This window comes from Epinephelus fuscoguttatus, linkage group LG9 (genome assembly GCF_011397635.1).
Source record: "Epinephelus fuscoguttatus linkage group LG9, E.fuscoguttatus.final_Chr_v1".
Classification (NCBI taxonomy): Eukaryota; Metazoa; Chordata; class Actinopteri; order Perciformes; family Serranidae; genus Epinephelus; species Epinephelus fuscoguttatus.
Window position 1 is genome coordinate 23,176,885 of NC_064760.1, and position 25,010 is coordinate 23,201,894.

At 42.1% G+C, this 25,010-nt stretch overlaps 1 protein-coding gene across 4 annotated transcripts in view; it reads left to right on the forward strand.

Moving 5' to 3' along the window:
- Positions 1–25,010, forward strand: part of LOC125894770 (Kv channel-interacting protein 1) — a 61,225-nt gene that overhangs the window by 23,255 nt on the left and 12,960 nt on the right. Inside the window, exon 1 of one of the 4 annotated variants that reach the window (XM_049586359.1) lies at positions 15,090–15,499. The exons of the other annotated variants lie outside the window; for them this stretch is intronic. Within the exon in view, the coding sequence (XP_049442316.1) occupies positions 15,442–15,499 (58 nt within the window). The 5' untranslated portion in view covers positions 15,090–15,441. Of the gene's footprint in view, positions 1–15,089; positions 15,500–25,010 lie in introns of those variants that run through there. 4 annotated transcript variants of the gene reach the window in all.

Consider the following 25,010-nt stretch of genomic DNA (forward strand, 5'->3'; position numbering starts at 1 on the left):
AGTGGCCCTTGGCATCAGATACCAACACACAGAAGCAGTGTAAGACGCACTGGGTGGCGGCAGTTTTTCACACTCTGAGCAAATGCTGTTGTTTAAAATGCAAGAAAGTCTGCATAGGGCAGCTGGGAGGGCAGATGGATGGATCAAATAAACTCCGAACTTCAACACGTTCTCACTTCGACCTCGTCACAAATCACCACCTAGTCGTAGACTTTCTGCGTCAACATATGACGTGCAAGGTAGCCTTGGTGCATCTGTTGTTGACATCTGGGATGCCATGTCGACTTCTGCCTGTTACATACATTGTGTCTTTTCAAAATACAATTCCGTTTTCACAGGAAATTTTCACTTTGCATACAGTCTCTTTCAAAGCAAATGTGCTACATCAGTACACCACTGCAAATTTGCCCCCTTAACTTGCGTTGTTGTGCGGCCACTTTTCTTCCCTGACACTGTCGGGCGCCTGTACTCACTGACGGCACCCAGTCATGTATTGCGCCAGCGTGTAAAGACAGTGTCTGACATGCAAGTCTGATATTTAATGACTTCAGAATGAACCAGGTTGCAAACTTTAAAGTCTGAAGAGGTGGGCTTTTTTGAATGCTGACAATTCCACAGAGATGGGGCAGCATCCGAAAAACGCCCTGTCACTCCAGGTTTGGCGCTTGGTGCTGGGTATTTGAAGGAGGTTGGCATCAGCAGAGTGGAGACAATGGGAGGGGGAGTGCTGATGGAGGAGGTCAGAGAGATATGGGGGAGCTAGATTGTTACCTTGTAGGTGATGAGTAGAATCTTACAGTTTTGTATCCTGTGCTTAACCTGCAGCCAGTGGAGGTTGTTGAGGACTGGAATGAGCGGGTTCTTCTAAGTAAGCGAGCAGCAGAGTTCTGTACGTACTGAAGTTGATTGAGGACAGTGTTTGTGGTACTGTAGAGAATTCTGTTCCAGTAGTCAAGTGCATGGATGAGTGTTGCAGCAGCTGAGGGTTGCAGAGAGGGTTGGAGGCGGGCATTGTAACAGAGGTGAAAGAAAGAAAACTAATGCTGTGTGTGTGTGTGTGTGTGTGTGTGTGTGTGTGTGTGTGTGGGGCATTATATATATGTATATGCAAGAAAATAAGGAAAAGGACAAGAAGTCCCTTTTAGTATTTTGTGGACATCAGATATATTTTTCCCAAGATGTGTTTGGCAGTTTAGACCAGCAGACAGACAACTGATGATACTTGAGATTGTCACATGTAGATATTGACACTGTGGTCGACAGAGAAACAGTATGTTTAAAAAGTCTTAATTATTTTTTGTAAATTGATTATACTAACTGTTGTTCTGTTAGCTAATGTAGAAATGCAGTGGTGCATGCCGACTTAGGACTCAAGACACAACGTTTAGCTTTGGACTTGATTTAGGACCTGTTAGTATAAGACTTGGGACTTGAGTCAACAGCAGCGAACAGGCCTCCTCAGTAGTATATTATACAGTACAGTTACATAAGATGATTAAACAATAAATATGTAACTGTTTACCACAGATAAAACAGGTGTACAGAGATCCTGAGTTATTGTCATTCTTACCTTGACTGGGAACTGACTTCTATCTGGACTGTTGTGGAGCTTATGCTTTCAGACCTGTAGCAAAGTGAATGCTCCGCTGCACAAGACGTCTTCATAAATGCAGACAACAAACCGGTGTGATGCCTTGAGAGAGAGGCAGGAGCTCTTTACAACAGTGCCTCCCAACTTGGGCGTCTCAAGATAAATGAATGTCTCAAGAGGTTCATGACATGATTAATGGGATAGAAAAGAGTCAAATTTATATTTTAGCCCACGCTGATTTGTTTATTACAAGACGTAGAGACCTGAGGAGAGAGTGAGATGGCATGCAGCAAAGGTCCCCCACGTTGAGATTATAGAAGACTGCCCTCCCCCTCAGAAGACAACCCCATAGGTCATTTGTGAAAGCAACCTTTTACGATCCATATATATGTTTATCGGGCGGCACGGTGGTGTGGTGGTTAGCACTCTCGCCTCACAGCAAGAGGGTTGCCGGTTCGATCCCGGGCGTGGGAGCCCTTCTGTGCGGAGTTTGCATGTTCTCCCCGTGTCAGCGTGGGTTCTCTCCGGGCACTCCGGCTTCCTCCCACAGTCCAAAGACATGCAGATTGGGGACTAGGTTAATTGGTAACTCTAAATTGTCCATAGGTGTGAATGTGAGCGTGAATGGTTGTTTGTCTCTATGTGTCAGCCCGGCGACCTGTCCAGGGTGTACCCTGCCTCTCGCCCGATGTAGCTGGGATAGGCTCCAGCACCCCCGCGACCCTCAAGAGGATGAAGCGGTTAGAAGATGAATGAATGAATGAATGAATATATGTTTATCGTTACGTGGTGACCTCTAGTGGCCACAGTAATGATGATGGGAGCAAAGAAGGAAGCAACAAATCTGGTCAGGATGGGTCAAACATCAAGCGACATCGACCCAGGAGACCACTGTTTGTGTCCCATGGAAAACCAGAGTCAGTGTTGAGTTATTTTGCGTTACGTTCTTAAGTTAACTTAACGTTCAACACTTAAACTACGTAACAAATATACTTATTATAACTCAAACTATGATCTTTTCTTAACCTAACCAAACTGCGGCTGTCCATCCATTTTCATCCGCTGAATCGGGGGCTGGGTTGCGGGGGCAGCAGGCCAAGCAAAGCACCCCAGATATCCCTTTCGCCAGCAATACTTTGCAGATACTTTGTAGATAATGTTTTATTCTAAAGGGACACTCATCAAAAATGTTGAGAACATTTGTTCCAGAGTGATAGGTGAGCAGCGCACAGCTTGGATTTAATCCTCTTGTGGCTCCGGAGGTCGAGCAGGTTGGCTGTTAATGGCAAGGTTGGTGGTTTGATCCCCCATGCTGCCTACAGTTCAGTGTATCCTTGAGCAAGACGCTAAACCAATTGCTCTCCATATCCATGCCTGCGCTGTGCATTAGGAATGAGAGGCACTCTGTGCAGTGCTCTGGTATAAAAGCTCTAAACAAATGCAGTCCATTTACAGTCCTATTCAGAGCTTTTTATAGTGATGAATTGACTGAAATGAATTCAAGAGAGATGCTGTACAAACTAAAGCAGGTGTTTTTGTTTTTCGTGTGGCTTATTGAAAGAAGGCAAACTGATGCTGTGGCCTGCATAAAGTCATAGCTTTCTCACTTGAGATATTAGCCAGCGTCCTGCTCAGCTCATATGGCCATAGGTTGCCATTAAAGAATTTATCTATGTGTTTCTGGTGTCACCTGAAGTGCACAAAAAAAGAAAAGAAAATATATCCACTGTCACTGTGCACAAACTACTGTGCTCCTGTGAAATATTTCCCAGAGGGTATGTTATAAACTACAAAACCTGCACCTTGCCGACACATTCATCTCCCTGTCCGTTCGCTCCATTTGTTTTTGCCTCCACTTTCATTTCTCTGCACTCCCTTGCTCTGTCAAGTGAATTTTCACCCTCTCTCTCTTTGTCTTGCTCGCTTTCACCTCATTTCACCTCCTCATTTTGTCTTTTATGTGTTCCTCCCTTCAAGTTTTCCCTCCTCTGCTCCCCGAGCCGCTCTCTCCTTGATCTATGGCTACTCGTCTGACTTTGCTGTTTATCTCAGGGTTTCCATCTCTCTCCGTCTGTCTCTTTCGCTTGAACCCTCACATCTCTTCGTGTTTTGAGTTTTTGCAGATAGCCTTGTCCTACTCTAAGATCACTCCGACTGCTTTCATGTGGAGTTTTAGTTTGCGACCTTGCAGAATATATGTAAATATGCGTGTGTTTGTGCATGTGCGAGTGTATGCGGGTCGTCTGGAGAACAAGTGCGTTTGGTTCAATGTTTCCATTTGCTTCAGGGCCAAGGAGCTGAGAGGAGAGGAGCCTTGTTTCTTTAATAGGCTTTACAGTTTCCACCCCTCTCTCTCATCCCCGCACATCAAAAGAAGTGCACCAAAAGGGCCAATTAGGACGGCAAAAGAGCTTTATTAGGCACATGGCAACGTGAAAACTGGTTTCTGGCTAATCCCATGCCCGAAGCACGTGTGTGTTATTGTGTGACTGCGTGTGTAATGATGGAATTTTGATATTACAACCTCATACTGTATCTCACATTTCTTGACACTCCAGTCTATAGTGGATCTTCACAGGAAGCATCGTTTCCATTTAGAAAAAAAATCTGCCCGTCGTTTAAGATCCTCTGTCAGCGTTTGATCTTTCAGTGTTGCAAATTAAACCCACGTCGGAGCATTTTATTAAATAAAAATATCAATATACTGTATAAATAAAGATACTTTATTTGCATAATATTTGCAGGCAAATGCTTTGACTCACTTCTTCAAAGATAAACAACATTTTCCATGCAATTTATCTCCGTAGACAGCTCAGCCCTGTGCTTGCCTTCAGGCCTTTGTAATACTGGAGCCAATGAGAGAAATGCAGATGATGAATATAGATAGCTACTTAGCTCTGACTATATGGCCTGGCCTGTATGCGCAGTTATGACAGTGATGACGCACATCGCTTGAACTGAATTAATGCGACAGCTGAAATGAGTCTTGTATAGAGTAAACTCTGGATATTGCCAAAGTAGGAGATTACACCATGACATACATGATGACAAACTAAAATTAAAACTCTCTCTATTCAGCAGCTACTGGACATCAAGAGTGAGTATGCTGTCCCCTGAGCAAATAATTAATGTTGAGTGAAACAAAAGAACAACATGAATAAAAACACTTCCTCAGACTCACTCTGAGAGTAACACCTTTTTTGAATATGGAGCAAATTTCATATTTTAATTTAATTTATCTTACATTCCCATTCCAGCCTGTACAGTATCTGTGTAATATAAAAATGAGGAGGTGGAGGTTATGTAAACACAACAAATTAGTCATTTCTATCTACATGTTCATTACACTAATTAAGCCCTACAGGAATGCTTTCATGCCTGATGAAAAAACAACATCTATTTTTTAACTTTTAAGTGGGGCAGCAAAAGAAAAGGAAATAACGATTTCACTAATGTTACACAGACATTTTTTTTTAACTATTAATGAACAAGCTGTAACTGAGAAGACTTGAATCTTGAAGTTTGGTTTGTAACCTCTGAGAGATAAAAAACATTTTGCTGTGTGAATGAAGGACAGAGAAAAGATGAACGGCCTCAATTATCTGCTAGATAAAAAACTCAAGTGAATGTGTAAGAAAAAAAAGAAAGAAATGGGGGTCATTTATCATCGCTGACATTCAGACAGTTTGTAGTGTTTCTGTTTGTTTCACTGCACTGCTGTTTGTGTTGCACAACAACGTGACACTGGAAATAACACAGTGACTGAAAACAGTGCGTCATCGACTCTAAGGGTGTGTGTGTATGCGCTTGTGGTTTTGCTGTAAATAATGCATGGAGTATCCCTGTGCCCTTATGAGCATCAGGTCAGTGACTCATGGTTCACAGTTGTGTCATGCACATGATAGATTCATATTCATCTCTGCATGTGTAAAATGAAGCAACAAAGAAATATAAAATTTGGAAGTTGACAATCAACAAATGTTTTTCAGTTTACAGTTGTTGCACTTTAGAGCTGCGGTCATAGACTGAATACAAGTTGGACGACGGGTCTCCACTTACTTCCAGTGTAGAAAATTGCAGCCATAATATCCCAGATACGGCCGCTGCCTTCTGGCACTGGTGACTGTATTAAACGCCTGTGCAGTGGCGAAATCTGTGGTATCAAGTTCTGGCCCATCCACCTTTCCAGCTAATCCAGAGCAGCACCACTGAATGTGAGCACATAAATTATGTCGTCAAAAAATGGATCAAATCAAATTGGAGTCATTTTAAGGTACGTCCTCACCATGTTTCTTTTCTCAAACCTAACCACAGTAACTTAACTTGCCTAAACCTACTGTAACATCCGTAACTTTATGTTAATTACTTAACTTTATGTTAAAGGCGCAATGCATATCATTAGGATTTCATATGAACTGTTGTATAAGGATATGTTGCATATTCAAATGTTGTTTTAACCAACTGTTAAACTCTAAGACATAAAGTTTACTGTCACATTTAGCAACAATATCCTTGATAAAACCAGTGAAGTGTTCAGCTAGTTGATAATTCATTTTCTCTTGACTGACAGATACAATACTAATTTACAAAAGTATCGATACTAACAGTGCACACCACCTCAGCGCCTGTCGACTGCGTGCAACGGGTCCAACGGACACACGCTGTGCAGGCAGCGTCTGGCAGGCACAGAGCCCTCGCTGCAACCTGGCTTGTTGTCGTCTCTCTGCATGCATGCACACATTTCTGTTACTGTAATATGGCCAGCGCAGCTGCAGGAGGATCAGAGCAGCCAGTTTTGGTCAAAAATGATAAAGGAAAAAGTGCTCTTTGGAAATATTTAGTGAAGTGAACACAGCACGCTGCAGACGGCAGGTACAGCAGCTGAGCAGCTGGTGTCGCCAGCATCAAACTAAAATATAACTTCTAACGTTAATGTGGGAGCTAAGCAGAAAACTTTATCAGTCATGCTCGTCTGTAACATTAATAGACAATGTTAGTTTAACAGGACAACACAATTATGTGTGTCTGAAAAGTTATGTTAACTATAAAGTCACAGATTGAAGCTGAAAAAATGTTTGGTTTCTCTGATCACATAGTGAGGTAGAAACAGGAGCATCCTGAGCCTAAACTACCAACTCTATTTGATCAGCAACAAAAATATGGTGCCAATTCACCAGAAGCACAGAAAATAAACAGGGCTGCAGATAAATACATTTGTATGGACAGATCTTGTTTCTGGTTGTTATTTATTTTAGGGGGATTTTTTGTTGTTATCATTGATGTTACTGTTCTGATCTTTATTTAAAAAATGACATGCCTCTTAATTTTTTGCTGCTGTATTGAAAATGGTATTGAGCATTGAATATTTTTCTGGGTATTGATATCGAGTTTGAAATTTTAGTATCGTGACAACCCTAAACAGCACTTGGCGGCATCAGGGGGAAACACGGCCAGACAACAACGTCAGTTAAGGGGGCAGAAGGCTGGAGTATGATGGGTGCGAGCAGTGGTGGTTGGGTCCAGCAATGACTCACTTTCACCAGAGAGGGCGGTGTTCACATCCCATATCAATGTAAAGCCAAACCCTCTTATTTGTTTCTAAACCTAACGACGTGCTTTTGTTGTCTAAACCTAACCACATTCGTTAGGGGTGTAACGGTACACAAAAATCACGGTTCGGTACGTACCTCGTAATAAATATATATAAAATCCTGCTTTTTCACATTGTTTGAATGAAAATAGAAATATAAAAGTGAAAAATAAAATCCTGCTGTTTTTTTTTAACACATTGTTTGAATGAAAAATATAAATATAAATTTCTGCTTTAACAGTTTTACTCAATTAAAATAAAAAGTATAGTGCAGCTGGTCAGCTTTAAAGCCTGCTCAGATTCAGTTTTACTAGGAACTTACTTAGTTTTCCCACTTTGTTAAAGTGCAGTAAACAAAACATGCTTATATCTAAAGTGCAGCTTAAACAATTTTAGTCAACTCCAATGGCGTTGATTATTTCTTTAGCACGATGGTCAGGGAACGCTTTCTTTTTAAACGACGACGATATCGTAGTTTGCACCAGATTGTTTTTTCTAGTCGTGCCGGTTAACGTTCAAACTCGGCCAGTGTCGCTTTAGATGCATTAGCATGTTAGACGTGTTTCCAAGCACATTCCCAACCGCTGTTCTACAGTGTCGGCACACTGCTTTTGTCTTGTCCACTTGTTTATTTCCATCTTTGTATTTTACCCTGAAACCAAAGTGTTCCCAAACGGAGGACTTGGTTTGTGGGTGGGTCTTCAGGTTTGTCAGGCTCACTTGCCATGTTGTCAAAAGGCGAGAATGCGCTGCACAAAGTGAAAGCGGAGATTTACGGTCGGACTCGGTCCGTCACTCAATTATGTCCGTCAGAGAACTAGATATTTTAAATGGTTCGGCTCGCAAAAATGGAATTAAAATAAAACAAAATAAAATAAAATAATATCCTGCGCCCAATAATTCGGTACAGGGTCGTGCTGAACCGAAAGTCGCGTACCGAACGGTTCGACACAAATACATGTACCGTTACGGCTCTAACGTGTATGTGTTGGTTCAATGTAACCATGTATGTTTGTTGTTGAAGGAAAAAATGTCTGTTTGCGATGTAATACTGATGTAGTACGATTATTTTGAAAGAGTCTGTATACAAACTGTGCAGGTAACAGGCTGAATTTCACACAGCATCCCAGAACTCTGACATCCGACGCATTCAGGCTACCTTGCACGTCATATGTAGACGTGGAAACTCCACGACTAAGTGGCAAGTATGCAGAGAGGTTGGAGTGAGAATGTGTTGCAACATAAACTACCTAGTAATGCTGGAACTCGACCCCTTAGCTTTTCTGTTCCTCTTTTTAAAATCCTGCAGGAAAAAACCCTTTTCAACAACCTATTGAATCAGGAAGAGTATTTTCCTGCAGCTCCCTCCGTCTAACATTATGTGTGTGTTTACTAAGGCGCCTCATGTCAGAGTAGTTAGTTTTGAGAATAACAGTGAAAGCAGAAACCGTGTCGAAGAGGAAGACGACTCTATTCCCTTCACCCAATCGTTCTCTCCCTGTGTCTCTTTAGTTTCTCTCATTGATTCCCTCTTTAATCACTCTCTATCTCCCATTCAAACTTTATCTCTTTGCTTTCTCTCACTCCACCCCACCCCCCCCCACCTCTCTTGCATCACCATTTCGCACTCTCTCCATTTATCTTTGTCCCTACTTTGCCCCTCCACCCCTCTTTTTCTCGTCTCCCTCTCTTCCTAGATGATGACAGATCAATAGCGGACGCTCCTTTAATTATTCCCTTTTTCATAATGTGATGGGAGCCAGCAGGAGGCTCAGCATGCATGCACTAATAAAGATACAGACGGGTGTCTGTGTGAGAAGTCATTTGGACAGCAGCAGATATTAGTATTGATTTTCCTAATAGACATGTTCTTCCCTGTCCAAAGCCACACTGCTCCTGGTGAGTAATTGCCGAAACCTTGTGTGCCGACAAGACAGTGTCATACAGCTGCATGATAGATTCATAATCTATAACCGTTAGTGTGAACCTTTTAGGAGGTAAGGGTGAGTTTTTATGTGGCAGGCCTGCACATTAGCACTGAGGTTGGTCTGAATGTGCTCTGGAGAGCTGAGCTGATTTTCGGAAGCTTCCACCCGGCGGTTTAATCTTAATAAAGATCTTTAGAGTTTCATTTTCTCTCCCAGTTTCTCTCTCTTTGTTCCTCCATCCTCTTCTCTGGAAATTTAGTGTTTGCGTGTCCCACTCACTCTCTCCTCTGCCTTTTCTTTCTTGCGTTGCCACTCGCCCACTCTCCTGGCTCTTGTTACTCTCTTCTTTCTCTTTCTTTTGCTCTCTGCAACGCACTCTAATCTCCAGCTGGAAGCTTTCCTGGTGTGTTTCCTCCTTCTCCTTCTTTATCTTTCATTGCCAAATATGTTTCCATCTCTGCCTTCGCCGCTTTGGTTTTTTTTTTTCTCCTTGCTCCTGATGCTCTGCTGTCCTACCTCCTACTCTTGCAGTTTTTCTTCTCTCTTCTGTCTCTTATCCTCTCTTTCTTCAAAAATGTGACAGGGGTCCTGTAAAACAGTCTGCAGCCATTCCCGCCGATGCCTGCAGGGAAACACCAGGCAATTCGGCAGCAATGTTGTACACAAATACACACACACACACACACACACGTACACACACTCTCCAACCTCTGGCTCTTTCTCTCTGCTCCACAGACAGACTTTGAAATGATTACTTGAAGGAGAAACATTTCTGTCAGTGTGTGGAAACGGGCCTGTCAGAGACCGCAGGGAGATAGAGAAGGATGGAGATTTGAGATTGGAACAAGTCGGGAACAGCGTTTGAAACGACAAGAACACTAGGCTGATATGTTCGCAGAGATTTATAGGGAGAGATGGGCAGATAAATGTGTACCGGTGAAGGCCGTATGCCTAGAGACAAATTTATAGATCAGAGGGGGGAGCGAGATGGATAGATATGGTTTAGGGCTAAAGATGAAGTAGGGTGCAGTGAAGATAGGAAGAAATGACTTTGATAGCCTGTAAATTTCTATAGGCATAACGCAGGCAGTAGCAGTGAGGAAGAGCTGTGTGTGTGTAGCAGGAAATGGTCACACTCCATGGGGCTGCACACTGTGTAGATGCCACTAGAGTCCACAGAGACCTCTTCCTATCATCAACCATTCTCTCTGCCCACAGTTGGTGCATGTGCAGGATGTATGTTAGTACATATGTGTGGGTTTCTCTGTGTATGTGTGAGCATGTGTGTGTGTAGGCAGGGTGAACGCGTGACTCCCCACTGCTGTCCATTCTGTCTCTCTCGCTGTTGTGAAAAAAAAAAAAGAAAAAACACATATTCAAGCATTCATGAGCAGATTTTCACACAAGCAGATAGCAGATTTTTTTTACTCACCAAACTAAGTCTTTCCAGCTAAATCTTCCCATATGGCTTCCTAACAATCACGCCTCGTTCATTATTCACTATCAGCAGACAAAAAAGTGGCCCATATTTGGAGCAGTTGCCACATTTGCAGAAACATTATTACGGATGACTGGCTTGATATAAAAGGACAGCGTGTCTGTTCTCCAAATCGACTCCTGAAAACTTGGCTTTAAAACCTGACATATGCATCATCATCATCTGCAGAGGCAATTGCAACTCTATTAGACATTATGTTCATTTTTTGGCAAAGAGAAGATTTGAAATGTTTTCACCCTTGGAGCAAAACTGTAACTTTGCTCTTAGTTGACAGTGACATTTTTACATGTTGTGTCCTCGGGCTAGCAGCTTTTAAATCTGAAAGCTCGGGCCATCAGCCAGTGATGAGTTGATCCGAGCATCCAGCAACTTCCTGTTGACACACAACATTATTATCTGAATGCAGTATTTAGTGCTCTCTCCATTACATTTATTCATTTAGATTCAAATACACAGGCGTTATATATGACCAGACAGTATATAAAGATGTATGATTAAGTTCTACCTTAACCAGCAACAACATTAAAAGAATTCATCGTTGTTTTTTTTTACTTAAATTCATACAAAGTTAAAGAGAAATGTGAAATGCTTATTTGTGAAAAGACAAATGTATGAACTGCACAGCATAAATAAGAAGTTTAAAAAAAATAAAGGAATTCCTCACCCCCCAAATGAGCATTTATATATCAATTACTCCCCCTGTGAAACGTTAAGAAAACATTGTTTTTCTTGCATGCCTCCATAGTGAATGGAGAATCCAAGCAAAATTCTTGATGAATTGAAGTCACAGTCGAACGTGTTTAACAACAGCAAAACTTCATCAAAACATCAGTTTTGAAACTCTCACACAACTCGTGCATAATAATCCAGGTCTCATTATCCGGTGGTACAGACAGTCCCTCCCAATGGGAAACTGTCCGTGAAACTAATCTATGCTCTCTTAAAAGCCAGACTCCATTGACAAAAACAGTAGTCCTTTTTAGATAGTTGTGCAAATTTGCAGGAAAGCCCAATCAGTCTTCTTTCAGCATTGGCAGTATAAAATCAAAATCGGGGATTGCGACAAAATGACGCCTACCTACTTTTATTTATACAGAATGCGCCTTTTTCAGGACAATGGGGGGCGTGAGCAAGTAACAAAACATGTAGCTCAGCGTGTGACGTAAACAGTGACGTGGGAGGGAAGCTGAGGCTAGTCAAGTCATTCTCTCGTAAGTCGGACATTCTTCACCGTTCCTGTCATCTGACGGTTAATGGACTCTTTGTTTGCGAGGGCAAGAAGGACGCGCAATTCTTTGTCTTCCCAGTTGCTCATCTTTACAGTGTCTGTCAGGTTTGTGTTTCCCTCTTGCTACTAGCTGCTCGCTAATTCCTGCTATCAGCTGTTTCCTGTTTATCCACTGCCAGTGGCTCACACGTGTGACGTCATTAACAGCTCCTCCCACAAGTCTTCAACAGCCCCTTCCATTGCGGAACACCGCCTCTGTCTTTTTAAACTAAGAGGGTTCCGCCAATATGACTACCATACGAGGTTGAAAATTGGGCACCTCAGATCAACTCGCCAGTCCAGCTCTGTTAGTCTAAACGCTCACAGGTTGCCGGCAAAATGGCCCAACATTCGCAGAAAATCTGGCAGTGTAAAAGGGGCGAGTAACTACACTCCACCAGTCTCCTCCGGTCCATCCTTCTCATCCACAAATCTCAGCGGGACTCTCCTGTCCCTCGTCGACCTCCTCGAGATTTCTCCTCCAGTATGTACAAAACTATAACTGACTACAACTATCTATGAACTATAAAAACACGAACTATTGCAAAAAAGACGAACTATGGCAAAACTAGGAACTATGGTGAAAACACGATGAAAACATGGCATAAAAAACCTCAAAAGCTCTCAAAAAAACCACAAATACTGTTATTTACAACACTAAATATTATTTACAAAGAAAACACCACCCTAACTCCACTAAAACTCACCAAAACACCGCTAAATCACTCCAACTTGCACTCTCTTCCTGTTGTGCCCACTTCCCTCCCCTCCTCTACAAGTAATGACATCACTACCGTGTATCACTGGAAAGCTCCGCTTCTCCACTTTCAGAATCCATTGGAATTACGTCGATAGCGTGAATGGTCGAGGAGTTACGGTAATTTGAAAAATAAATATAAAAATAAAATTAAAATTGATTAAGAGTTTTCCAAATCAATGCTCGCATCATTCAAGACAGAATCTCGATGCATCGATTTTTTTCCCCCCACCCCTAATGGAAAGAGACTCTCACTGCAGTCTGTTCAAATTTGCTCTGAAAATGTCTGTGTGCAGCCTCGTTCTGTGGACGATAAACGAGGTGCAGACTTCATCGTATCACCGATAATGAGGAAATACAGTGAGTGCTGGACGGAGCAGTGAGTGACAACAACCCAGCCCACATTTAAGAGTACTGTTTGCGGTGAAAACCTTAGGGTCTAGGTATGTCCCATGTCCCATGTCTGAAGGGTTACTTTTGGTTCCAAAGGTACCATACCAAAAGTTTTTGGTGGAAATGGGGCTTAATTGACTAAGTGACGGAGACGGCAGTAGACCAGCAACTCCAGTGTTCAGCAAGGTAAAGGAGTCTGGCTGAGAAGAGAGCAAAGATAAGTTTCACTTTTAGTTCGGTTTTGTCGACGGAACGAGCTGTCTGTTTGGGAAATACGGAGTGTACGACTGGATAAATGAGACTTGGATTATACTGCATGAGTTTTGTGAGAGTTTGTAAATGGATGTTTTGATATAGTTTTGCTGTTAAATGCGATCCCCTATGATTTCAATTCATCAAGATTCTTCTCCATTTTGGGTTCTCTGTTCATCACGAAGGCCTGCAAGAAAAAAGTTTTCTTCATGAATTCAATATAACGTGGGGTGAGTAATTGATATACAAATGGTTATTTGGAGGGGAAGTATTCCTTTAAAATTCTTCTCTCCAGTTATATAGTTATAATACTGTAATATCAATAAATCATAGGCGACTTTATTAGGTACAGCTGTACAACCTGTTGAAACTCAATACAACTGCTCTGTCACTAATTCTAACTTTAGGAAGGTCATAAAGGTGTGGCTGTACTGGACTCAACTATATCAAGAGGTGTTTCCCATGTTTTTGTCCTTACTTGTTTACACACATGACAGGTAGGCAGACTTTGAGAAACACCTTTGGTTGTTATGCGGTCACAACTATAACCTCAATGCTAACACGTGTTGAATTAATAAAAACAATGATTTTAGGCATCATAAAAGTCAACTTTATGACAAAACTGTTGCTTCTGGATTGGATGAGATTGTATTGGTGTACCAAAGGAAGTGGCCATATAGTGTGAATAGCAATATAACATTTAGAAAGGGATCTTTCTGCATTTAATTTTGCTTTTAGGTAGATGTTGCTGTTAAAATTTTTGCACATTTACTTGAGTACAAGTGTGGTGTCGTGACTTCCACTGCATCCTTGTTATATATTTTGTATGTGTAGTGTCTGCGTGTTGTGCGAGGACATCACATGTTGTTTGTCATCTGTAACTGTCTTTGAATTTGTCTCTTTGTGCTTTCATCCAGTAAGACCGTACACCTTGTTTATATTGATCGGGCTTTAATTAAAATGTGATTTCATCTGGCGTGTGCGTGCAGCTCTCACCGGCAGGAGCACACACTCCTGCAGTATTATCTGACACTTGTCTTGATCCCTCTATTTCTACCCTATTAAATATCTCATTCTTCTCATCCCCTGCCTTTTCCTGCTTTTAATCTCCCTCTATTCTTACATCCTTGACTTTAAGCCTTTTCCCTTCCCTCTGCACTCTTGCTGCCTTTGCTGTCTCTCTCCCTTTCTTCCTTCCTTCCTGCCCTGGAAGCCAATCTGCCACCACTCACACACACACACACACACACACACACACACACACACACACACACACACACACACTCTCGATCCCTTTATCCATCCCCTGTTAACGTGTATGTGTGTGTGTATAGGGGGTATTATGGATGGACGAACAGGAATGATGGATGGAGTAAGTGGAGGTGTTGATGGATGGAAGTGGCCTTTTCATGAACAAACCGTGATGTTGAGGGAAAACAGAGGTGATGCACGGGGCTCCTCATAATGTTTGTCACATGCACATGTTTTCCCTCTACTCCATAATTCATATTTACCTCTCAAATCAATATTTCAAGCTGTATCTATTTGCATATTTGTCCTCCATCAGAGGGAAACAGATGCGTTTAGGTGTGAAATGTAGCAGGGCATGTTTGTTGTTTTTCTTTCCTCCGAGTGATTCACCGAGTGTTATCATTTACAAATCGATGGGTACACTCGCATTAATTTATGATTTAGTGAATCAACATCCTGGCGATTTCAAACTGAATCACTGATGCTCCGCTTGGCTCTTGGCTTGCGGGTGCAGATGGGAGGGAGACAGAGAGAGCGGGAGAGGAAGAGAGGGAGGGATTGAGGCTAAAACCCCTAATGAAAAACAAGGAAATTGGAGGGAGGGAGGGAGAGAGAGTGGGAGTACGTGGGGAGAAAAAAAGGGGAGAGAGAAAGAGAGGAGGAGCGCCGTGAGATGGAGTGAGAAAGCGTGAAAGGAGGGATGATAGAGAGAGGGGTTTCTGCCAAGAGCAGCCATTGAGAGAGGAGGAGGAGGAGAGGGAGGGAGGGAGAGGAGGATGAGAGAGAGGAAAGAGGGCGAAGGAGTGTGTGTGTGTGTGTGTGTGTGTGTGCGTTGTAGCCGTCCAAACACGTGACAAAAGAGATACAGACTTCAGCTCACAGACGCGCCTGTTTCCACGACGACGACGGCAAACATGGGGGCTGTGGTGGGTACGCTGACCATGCAAACCAAAACGAGGAGGCCGTCCAGGGGTGAGGGAATACACACACACACACACACACACACACACATACACACATGCATGTGCATAAACACATATGTAAACACAATGCACGTATGGAGAGTGAAACTTTTAACAGTGTGTCTTTGTTGTATCTTCCACACACACACACACACACACACACACACAAACACACACACACACACACTCCAGTGCAAATATACAGCGCACGTACGCAAGCTGCAGACCAAAGATTAATAACTGCTGGTATTTCAGTTAAGATGCAGTGAAAGAAAGAGGGCATGTGGCTTGGACTGTGTGTGTGTGAGTGTGTGTGTTTGAAAGAGAGAGACCAACAGGTGTTCCCAGAGGAAGAAGAGCATCTTTTTATTCTACAACAAAGTTTTAGTGTGTGTGTGTGTGTGTGTGTGTGTGTGTGTGCAACCATGTGATTGTTGCTGAGCTTATCTTTTTTTAACAGAGCAAACCGAGGAAGGAGAGTGAGAGACAGCTTATTTGACTGCGTGCGTGCGTGTGTGTGTGTGTGTGTGTGTGTGTGTGTGTGTCTCTGTCTGTCTGTGCATACGCGCAGATTCGGGTATCGACACTGCTAAACACACACATGTCGAAGGTATTTGTCACTCCGCTCACACACCGCTTTTTCGTCTTGCTGTTACCTTGGAAGCACGGTAGCCATGGCAACAATAGATGTCAGTTTTGGGGTGGGAGGGGTTTGGCGGGGGGGGCTTGATGAGATTGGGGTATTCCTAAGTAAGTCAAGGCCATGTGAAAGAGAATGAGATAGTGAGAGATGCGAATATGCAGATGCTTTTTTTTTTTTTTTTTTCATGAAGACCTGTTGCCTGTGTGAAAGGTTTGACTCCCTCGTTACTCATTCTTATAAAAGCCTGTAAACCTCATTTATACAAATCTAACAAATCCACACTGGCTGCTCCGATGAATGGGCACGCCGAGCAGGAGACCGGTGCCAGAGTGAAAATATCCGCTATTAATTGTGTGCAGTCATTTCAACTTTATTTGTCGAGGCAGGCTATTATCGGTGTTTCAGTGCAAATTAGACCATACAGGACATTTTCCAAGTGAGTGCATATGGCTCGTTTCATCTTTTGAATAAGCTTCCCTGTTGTGTTTTTTCTCTCCCCACAGGCTCAAACACACACCTAACCCCACGGGTGTTAAAAAAGACAAGGCGTAAATTTGTTGCTATTTTGAATAATGAGGTGATTGCATTGTGGGAACCTGTGAAATGTGACTCGACCTGCAAATGAAAAACAAGCCTATTTGCCTCTCCTCAGCGGAACACATGACAAAGTGGGATGTAGAGCTGGAGCTGTTTGGAGGTTGTTTGTAATTCTGCTGTTGTGTTGTGGTGCTCCAGCATCTCCCTTTCTCTCTCCTGCTCTAACATGTTGGCTGTATGCAGGATTAGTGCAGCGGGGGCTTGTACGTGTGCAGCCTCCTATTCTGTGGCGTTGCAGATAACTTGTTATCCGGGATCGTGACACTGACAGCGACACTGAGAGGGGAAGACGGTGCACGGCTATAATATTGCGAGATTAGATTTCCTACATGATTGATCCTCTGAGCACGGGCTCATCACTGTGTGTTCTGAAGACGGAAAAACCCCCCCCCACCTTGCCGTGTTTGCATCCTGCACCTTCCTGAAATTTCTTTCCATGTCTGTTCTGTCTGTTTTCATCAAGGCTGCTTGTTGTTCTCTCAACTTGCTTTATTTTCTGTCAGGTGTTTCCTGACAGCCTCTCTTTGTCTGTAGTTCTCTTCCACCTGTTGTCTTGTCTGCCTGTTTTATGTTTTTCCCCCTCACATCTGCTGTGGTGGCCTCTGACAACTCATCTCTCCAGCAACATTCTCACCTGGCATTTCCCTCCTCTCCCTGGTGAATTTTTCATTTCTTTTTCAGCCGCTGTACCACCGTCTTCCTCACTTACTCCCTTCAGCAATGTTGTCTCAATCTTTTCCCTGTCTCTCCTCCGTCACTCCTCAGCTTCCCTTTCTTATCTGGTTTTCTTTGTGCTTTCTGCTTCCTCCCTCCCCACTCCTCAACCTCTTCTTCTTGTGTTTTTCACATCGTTCTCCTCTTTCCATTTTACCCTGCTGCTTTCTCCTCTCCTTGTTGTTCCCCCCTCTTTCCTCCCTCCCTCCCACTCCTCCTCCACCCTTGTTTCCCTTTATCTTTACTTCAAATTTTTTTCCCCACCACACTCTCACATGCCGCCGCCACAATCTGCTCCTGGCGCCCCTCATCTCCATACCTCTCTTCTCTCCACTCTCTTTTATGCCTCCATTCTTCCTCTCATTTGCTCTCTTTCTCCATCACCCACGCTCCCATTAGCTGGTGTGAGTGCTTATTAAGTCATCTCGTCATTCCCCTCTCTTGGCATCCAGCAGAGTGTGTGTGTGCCTTTTGTGTGTGTTTGAGCACTTCTGCAGATTCTGAGTCTAGACATGTATTTACTCAAAGATCAATATTGGCATGCCGCTAGGTGTGTCTCCGTGTGTGTGTGCGTGTGTGTAAATGAGCTGTATTTGACTCACTCCTCCCAAACATAATCAGCAGTGACACACTAACATGTGAGGAAGTGACATTGTGTGGATTTCTGTGTGTGTGTGTGTGTGTGTGTGTGTGTGTGTGTGTGTGTCCCTGCCTTACGTACAAACAAACATTACAGCAAACACCCTCCAGCGCTTCAGTCACAGGCTGAGGGTTAGTAAGCAAACAGATGTGTGTGTTTGTGAGCTTACAAGCATAGGAGTGTGTATTGTTTTATGCACACGGGTGCTTGATATTTTATCTATGACCCTCGAAATAATGTGCTCATGTTTGTCATGTTTGCAACTGGATGCATGTGGCTCTTTACGTGTTGAAGTGTTTGTGTGTGTTTTCAAGCGGAGCCAGCCGTTGGACTCTCAGTGAACCATCACTTAGGGATTGGCCCCTCTGTCCACTGACTTGGATGTTTATTGTGGAAAACAATGCGTCTCAGAATGAGAGCTTGAATTCATGCCGTGAACATGATTATGTTGTGCAGCTTTTGCACGGCGTAAATCGGACTGATGCAGGGAGAATCTATTTTTAAAATACTTCCTCCGTACCACCAGGGAGCCCACGGCCAGTCGCTACTTTCTTGGAGAGCGCTCTCCGCCATTAAAGAGGCCCGTGAGACGGAGCCCTCTCCGTCGCCGCCAGGACGGCAGATTAGGCTAATTCAGATTATGCAAATGAAACACTCCCTGGCAAGGATTACAGGACACTGCACGAGAAGGAAAGAGAGAGCATGGCAGAGACAGAGTGGCAGAGTGAGACGAGTTTGGCAGGAGGAAAAAAGGAGGGATCAGTGGGCAACAGAAGAAAGGAGGAGAGGGAGGAGAAGTGAGAGCTAACATTGAATGCGTGAGCCAGCAGTAGTTGGTAGGAAAGCAAGGAGTTAAATCCTGTTTCTGGGCTGGAGGAAGTGTGTGTGTACCGATGTGAGAGGTATTCTTGTGTGACAGGGTGCTGGCTGGGGAGAGTGACAGCCAGTCTTTTCCTTCCTGACAGTTCAGGTCACCGCTTAATACTCCAAACAGGCTCTGAAAGAAATGGGTTCAGGGTTTTGTCAAACTCCATGTCTTATACTAGCTTGTATAACAGATGGAAGAGAAGCTCTCAAGGCGGCTGTTTGGGTTGATTTTATATCGGCTTTCCTAACCTGCTAAGTTTAAAGATTTAGTTTTAGTATCATGAATCATGCAGGTTTCTAGCAATACTTTAAAAAAATATTGGTGGTGGAATAAGTATCAGATGTTTTCCTGATTCACAATGTTACTTAAGTAAAAGTACAAAAGTATTAGCATCAAAATATCCTTAAAGTGCCAACAGTATGCAGAATGGCCCATTTCAGAGTCATATTTTATGTTACTGGATTAGAGTTAGTGATGCATTAATGTGTACAGTTACTTTAATAGTGCAGCTGATGAATGTGGGGCTAATTTTAATTAATTTGTACACTACTGGGTAGCTTAATCTAAAATAGCATGTCATAATTTATTAGTTTATTCATATTTTGTAGTAATAATCTATTGGATTTCCATTCTGAATGGACCCCAAGTGATTTGCAAACGTGTCTAGTTTGGAAAAAGCATTCTTTAGTATTACATACAGCGAATTTCCGTCACAGAACCACATTTTTTCAGTGCTGTTTCCTGCTGTAGAGTGAGTGACTAATGGACAGCTAATTGACAGACACAGCAATCTAACTCAACGACACAGCCAAACACAAGAATGACACTGAATGTATTAAACTGTGTGGACCTTCAACTAATGACTGAGTAGAAATCTGGACCCTGTGGCTGAACGAGTTGGAAACCACTGATCTAAACCTACAAAGTAAGTTAGGGTGCTTTCACACCTGCCCTGTTTGGTTTGGTTCAATGGCACTCAAGTTCGATTGCCCCCTAAGTGCGGTTCGTTTGGGCAGGTGTGAACACAGTAATTGCACTCAGGTGTGCACCAAAACAACCGGACTGAGACCTTCTTGAAGAGGTGGTCTCGGTCCTGTCACAAACAAACTCTGGTGCGGTTTGTTTGTGGTGAGAACGTGTTCAGACCTCGATCTGAACCAACTGCTGTCGCATTACGCATTAAAACATGTGGCTTAAACATGAGCATGTTAGAGTCCTGGAGGATTATTAATGTGCACCTCCTCCTGTACTGCCTTAATATGCACATTCAGCACATCCAATGTGTCAAAACATTGTTTTCTAGTTGGAACCGCGCCTCGTTTTCAAACTGTATGGTTTGACTAAAATGAACAATGACAGCAATATAGTCCACGATGAGCAGCGCTAAAATCAACCTGCGTACTTGTTCCTCCATTGTGACATTACAAAGTGTTTGGTTTACTTCCTGGATTTTTCCCACATGGAAATTCTGACCAGTCAAGAGCAGCTTTCTCACACAAGGCATTTGATATGGTTCGTTTGTAAATGCTGCCATGAGAACACGAACCAACTCTAGGCAATTAAGCAGCTTTGTAACAGAATTAGTCCCTGATTCAGACCGAAGCAAGACAACTCTAGGTCTAAAAGCACCTAGAAAAGGTGAGAAGTACCATATTATCGTCTGATTTGTAGCAGCTTGTCATGTTACAACTGTAATGTGAAGTTATGGAGGGTAGATTTAGGCAAGTACAGTTACTGTAGTTGGGTTTAGTAAAAGAAACATGGTGAGGACGTGCCTTGAAATGACTCAGAGTGGGAAAGTCCTGTGTTTTGTTACCCATCCACTACCCCCACCTCCAAACTTACAGCCCAGCTTCCTTCTTTATTCCTTACTCCCGGGAGTGCATCGGTCATGTGATTGCAGTCTTCCCAAATAACGCAAGTTACGAATTACTGGCTCACAATTACATAGGATATGTCTGAATTTTGGTGCATTCCATTTTGTAGAAAAATGTACTAACAGTGCATGAGAACAGCCTCATTGTTGTGGAGTAGTGAGTACTTCAAAATGGAAATACTTGAGTCCAATTTTTAGGTGTTTGTACTTTACTTAAGTACAGTACTTGAGTAAATGTACTTAGTTTCTTTCCACCACTGCCCTTCAAGAACTCAATTACACACTTATAAATGCTAATTTTACCCTTTTTAAAAGATGTTTCCTGCATCAGAATCTTGCAATCAGACCTTTGCTCATAAAAGTGCTTCTCACTCTGCAGTCAGTACCAAATTATTCACAATTTAAGAATGAGAAAAACAGGATACTTAATGTGCACTTGGACTGTCAGAGGGTAGCAGGAGCAAATCACCCACTAATATCCATGAATGGATTACTGAACAGACTCAGGCCCACTTGGTCAGGGGGCCCATAAGCCGGAGCCTCACTTTGAAGTTGCTGTTATTAAAAGTTTTTTGTTTGAAAGTCAAACCACTCTGTCTAAAGTAGCAATGACCTAATCAAATTTATTTTCAGCCGATCCCAGCCTGCCACTGCCACTTTGATTATGAAAAAAAATCTGTAATCTCCCTGCTTCCAGCATCCAACTTTTTATGTTTATTGTTGCATATTGCAGTGCGTCTTTTTGTATGTAATGTGTTATATAGGTTAAGTTTTCTCACCATTGTTATGTGATAAACATGCGAACTGTGTTTCACATGTGATAAATTCACAAGTTCCTTTCACATGGGCTTTTTTGTGAGTACTCAGAACACATTAACCAATTTTAATATGTTTAAAAGGTTCTCTTTCAGACACTAGAAGGACACTCAGACGAATGCCTTATCTTGTTGGTGAAGGTGAATTTATGACATTCAGAACATTCATTTAGCAGCAGACTACGATTATTCATTCACTGCACACTTCCAGGATTGGGCTTGCATGGGGAAGCACTTCTCACATGGCCGTATGATCACTCTGTTCGCTCTACCCCCACCATTTTGGCTCAGCTACCTAAATCAGTGGTTTTCAAACTTTATGTGCCCAAGACTTGCCAAAGGGCGAGCCAAAATCTCAAAGCACACCTGTATTTCTATCTGTGCACAATAGCATGTGTTACCACTTTTATCACGACATGAGACAATAAGAATAAGAAAAAATAAGGCAGGTAGCTTTTGTGATTCTGTCGACTGACATTTTTTTTGTTCTCTTGTCGTGGTAGGTCACCTTCACTGGTGCTTTGTTGTAATTTGCGCCGTACAATAAAGCAATCCATTGTCCCACTCACAGCTTTCTGCTTTTAAATGTTATCATCCCTCACACTGGCTGCCAGTCAGGGCTTTTGATGTGTCACACATTTATAATTCCCACGCAAGAATGGCGACAAATAGGTTCCCTGTGAAGGTTTTTTAAATTCAATTCAATTAAATTACATTTTTAGCAAGAGTTTGCCTCTTTATTAGGAAATGGGTGCGCACAACATACTGATAGTCAATTAAAAAATCACTCATAACTTTTTAGGCCCAGCTGAATAATGCAATAATAATGTGCGGTTATCACAAAATCCCACGGCACACCTGGACTGGCAATTTGTGTATCTGCCCAATCATTAGAATCCTCACTGAAATTTAATGGGTTCTTCCTTGGCCTGTGCTACACCCTTCCACCAAGCTTAATGAACATCAGGTGAATGTTTTTCTTTCTTTTAATCCTCCTGACAAACAGATAAAGGCTCAGACAAACGCACAAGCTGGGCAGAATACATAGCCTCCTTGGTGGAGGTAAATACAACATGTATCACAAGTTTTCCTTTAATATATCTGGCACAGGATCCTACAGAAATAAACTGAGGCAGGAAGCTTTCTCCTCCACTGTGCCTGCGCGTTACACCATAACAGAAACCTTGCTGATTGGTCACAGTGAGAGACAGCTGAGGGCTGATTACTTGAACGAACACAATATACACTTAATCATCCTTAACAAGTGATGTTTTACACTACCGCGCATCTTTTAAATGTCAGGCAAATTAAATTAAATGCTACTCTTGCCAGTAAATTTAATTTTACCCAGCACTGCCGCTTTAATCCCAGAACAGTAAATAAAGCGAACCTTCAATCGGCAACTCTGTGGGAAACCTCTTGATACAGCAGAGCCCCCTGCAGCCTGCGAGTCAGCGGCTACACTTCAGCTCGTTGGGCAATCACGGCTCCTTATTTTACATTCACATTAAGACCATGAACGAGTGCCAGCTGCTCACAGTGCTCAGAGACTACAGAGAATACTCCCATTTTTGTTTTATCGTTTCATGCTTTATATTTTTAGAAGATGGCAGGTTTTATTTAAAAAAGGTGACATTTTGTTGTATTTTCAAAGCTTTATCATGATGTGACTGAACATTATCAGCAAAATCTGAAGTAACATGTAATGACGTACAACACACCTCTATAAGCAGACTGGTGTCCCCCTGTGTTAGTTACTGCTGCCCCCTGCTGGTATTGTCTGGTTATAGCAGGTTACACTCAGTCAGACTCATTAAACCAGGGCTCTTCTTGTATAGACCAGTGACCCCAGAGGGCAGGGACCCCCCTGCTACATATGTAATATAAAATTGAATTGAATAATAATTATGTATAAACATACCTCTTTATTATAGATATAATGTGATGCTATTAAAATTATATTTACTGACAGACTCATGGATTTATACATCATATTTTATTGTTAAACAGATATGTGGAAGGCACAGTGAAAGTGAATCCTTAGGCTTAACTGTATCAGTGGATGGCTACCTTAGTGAGCTATCTGCCTTGGTGAGTGGCACAAAGCTTGTCTCTCTCAGGGAGGACGGAGGCAGAACGTGATATCAGCCTCAAGTTGCAGTCTTAAGCTGTATTTGCTTGTCATGTAGGGGAGGGAGAAAAAATCTGCTTTCACAAAGATAAGTTGTTGCAAAAGACAAAATATGAATGACTCATGTTAATGTGTATTTTCAGACATATTTTAATTCATGGGAGAAAAAACTCACACTCTAGAGGTCGCTCCAAGAATACATTTTTAATTTTTTTTTTTGTAAATATGTTTTATGAATTGTTAAAGTCCTTGTTCCCCAAACAAGAATGCAAAATATGTATATTTAACTTCAATTTAATCATTCCCCCTTGACTATAAAGAAACACTATTCCTTAAATATGCTAACAAATAAAAATCTAAATCAGGAATTCCTGATTCCACCCCTACCACTCTGCCCACCCACCTATAGGTTTACAGATTACAAAATACATTCAAGTAATTTTATTTATTACCCAAACAAATGTAGGAAGAGAGAGAGAAAAAGAAAGAATAAATAATCAAACAAAAAGAAAACCAGAAAAAGGTCTATGCTTAGATGCAACATTTATAGGTACCATCCTATTCTTTATCAAATTGTCCTGTCGTGAATCAAAAAAGTCCAAAAGGGTCTCCATATATTAATAAAGGTTTCAGAGGACCTTTTGAATGAGGATTTGATTTTTTATAGCTGTAAGAAATACATGTCTTTGACCAAATGAGAAAAGGATGAGGATCCCTTTGAAGTTAAACCAAACAGTGTGCAGACTGGGTTAGGGTCCAGTTGGGTTGCAGACATGTCACCTAAAGCTTTAAGAATACTTATCCAGAAGGAGCAAAGATTTGGACATAACTAGAACACATGCATTAAGTCTACTGGCTGACCTCTACATTGGCGCCACATTCAGATAGATCTTTGCTAGTCTAGCTTTAGTAAAATGAGCTCTGATCACTTTCAGTGTGTGAAGCAATGTTAAGCTCATGTGAAAGAAGTGTGTATCGAGTCTAAGATGGAGTCCCATTGGTCATCTGTAAAAGAGTACTAAGTTTTTAATCAAACATTATTTAAAGTTTGTGTATTTTGGCCCTTTTTTTAAACCAGTATTATCTTTTTAACATTGTATTTATTATGTTTTTAACTAGGGATGCAGTTATTTGAATTTTATCCAGATTTAATGAATCAGGGATGGATCCTGTTGGGTGTCTTCATGATACAGATTCAGAAAAAGTGTTTACATTGTAGGATTAAATAATTTTAAAG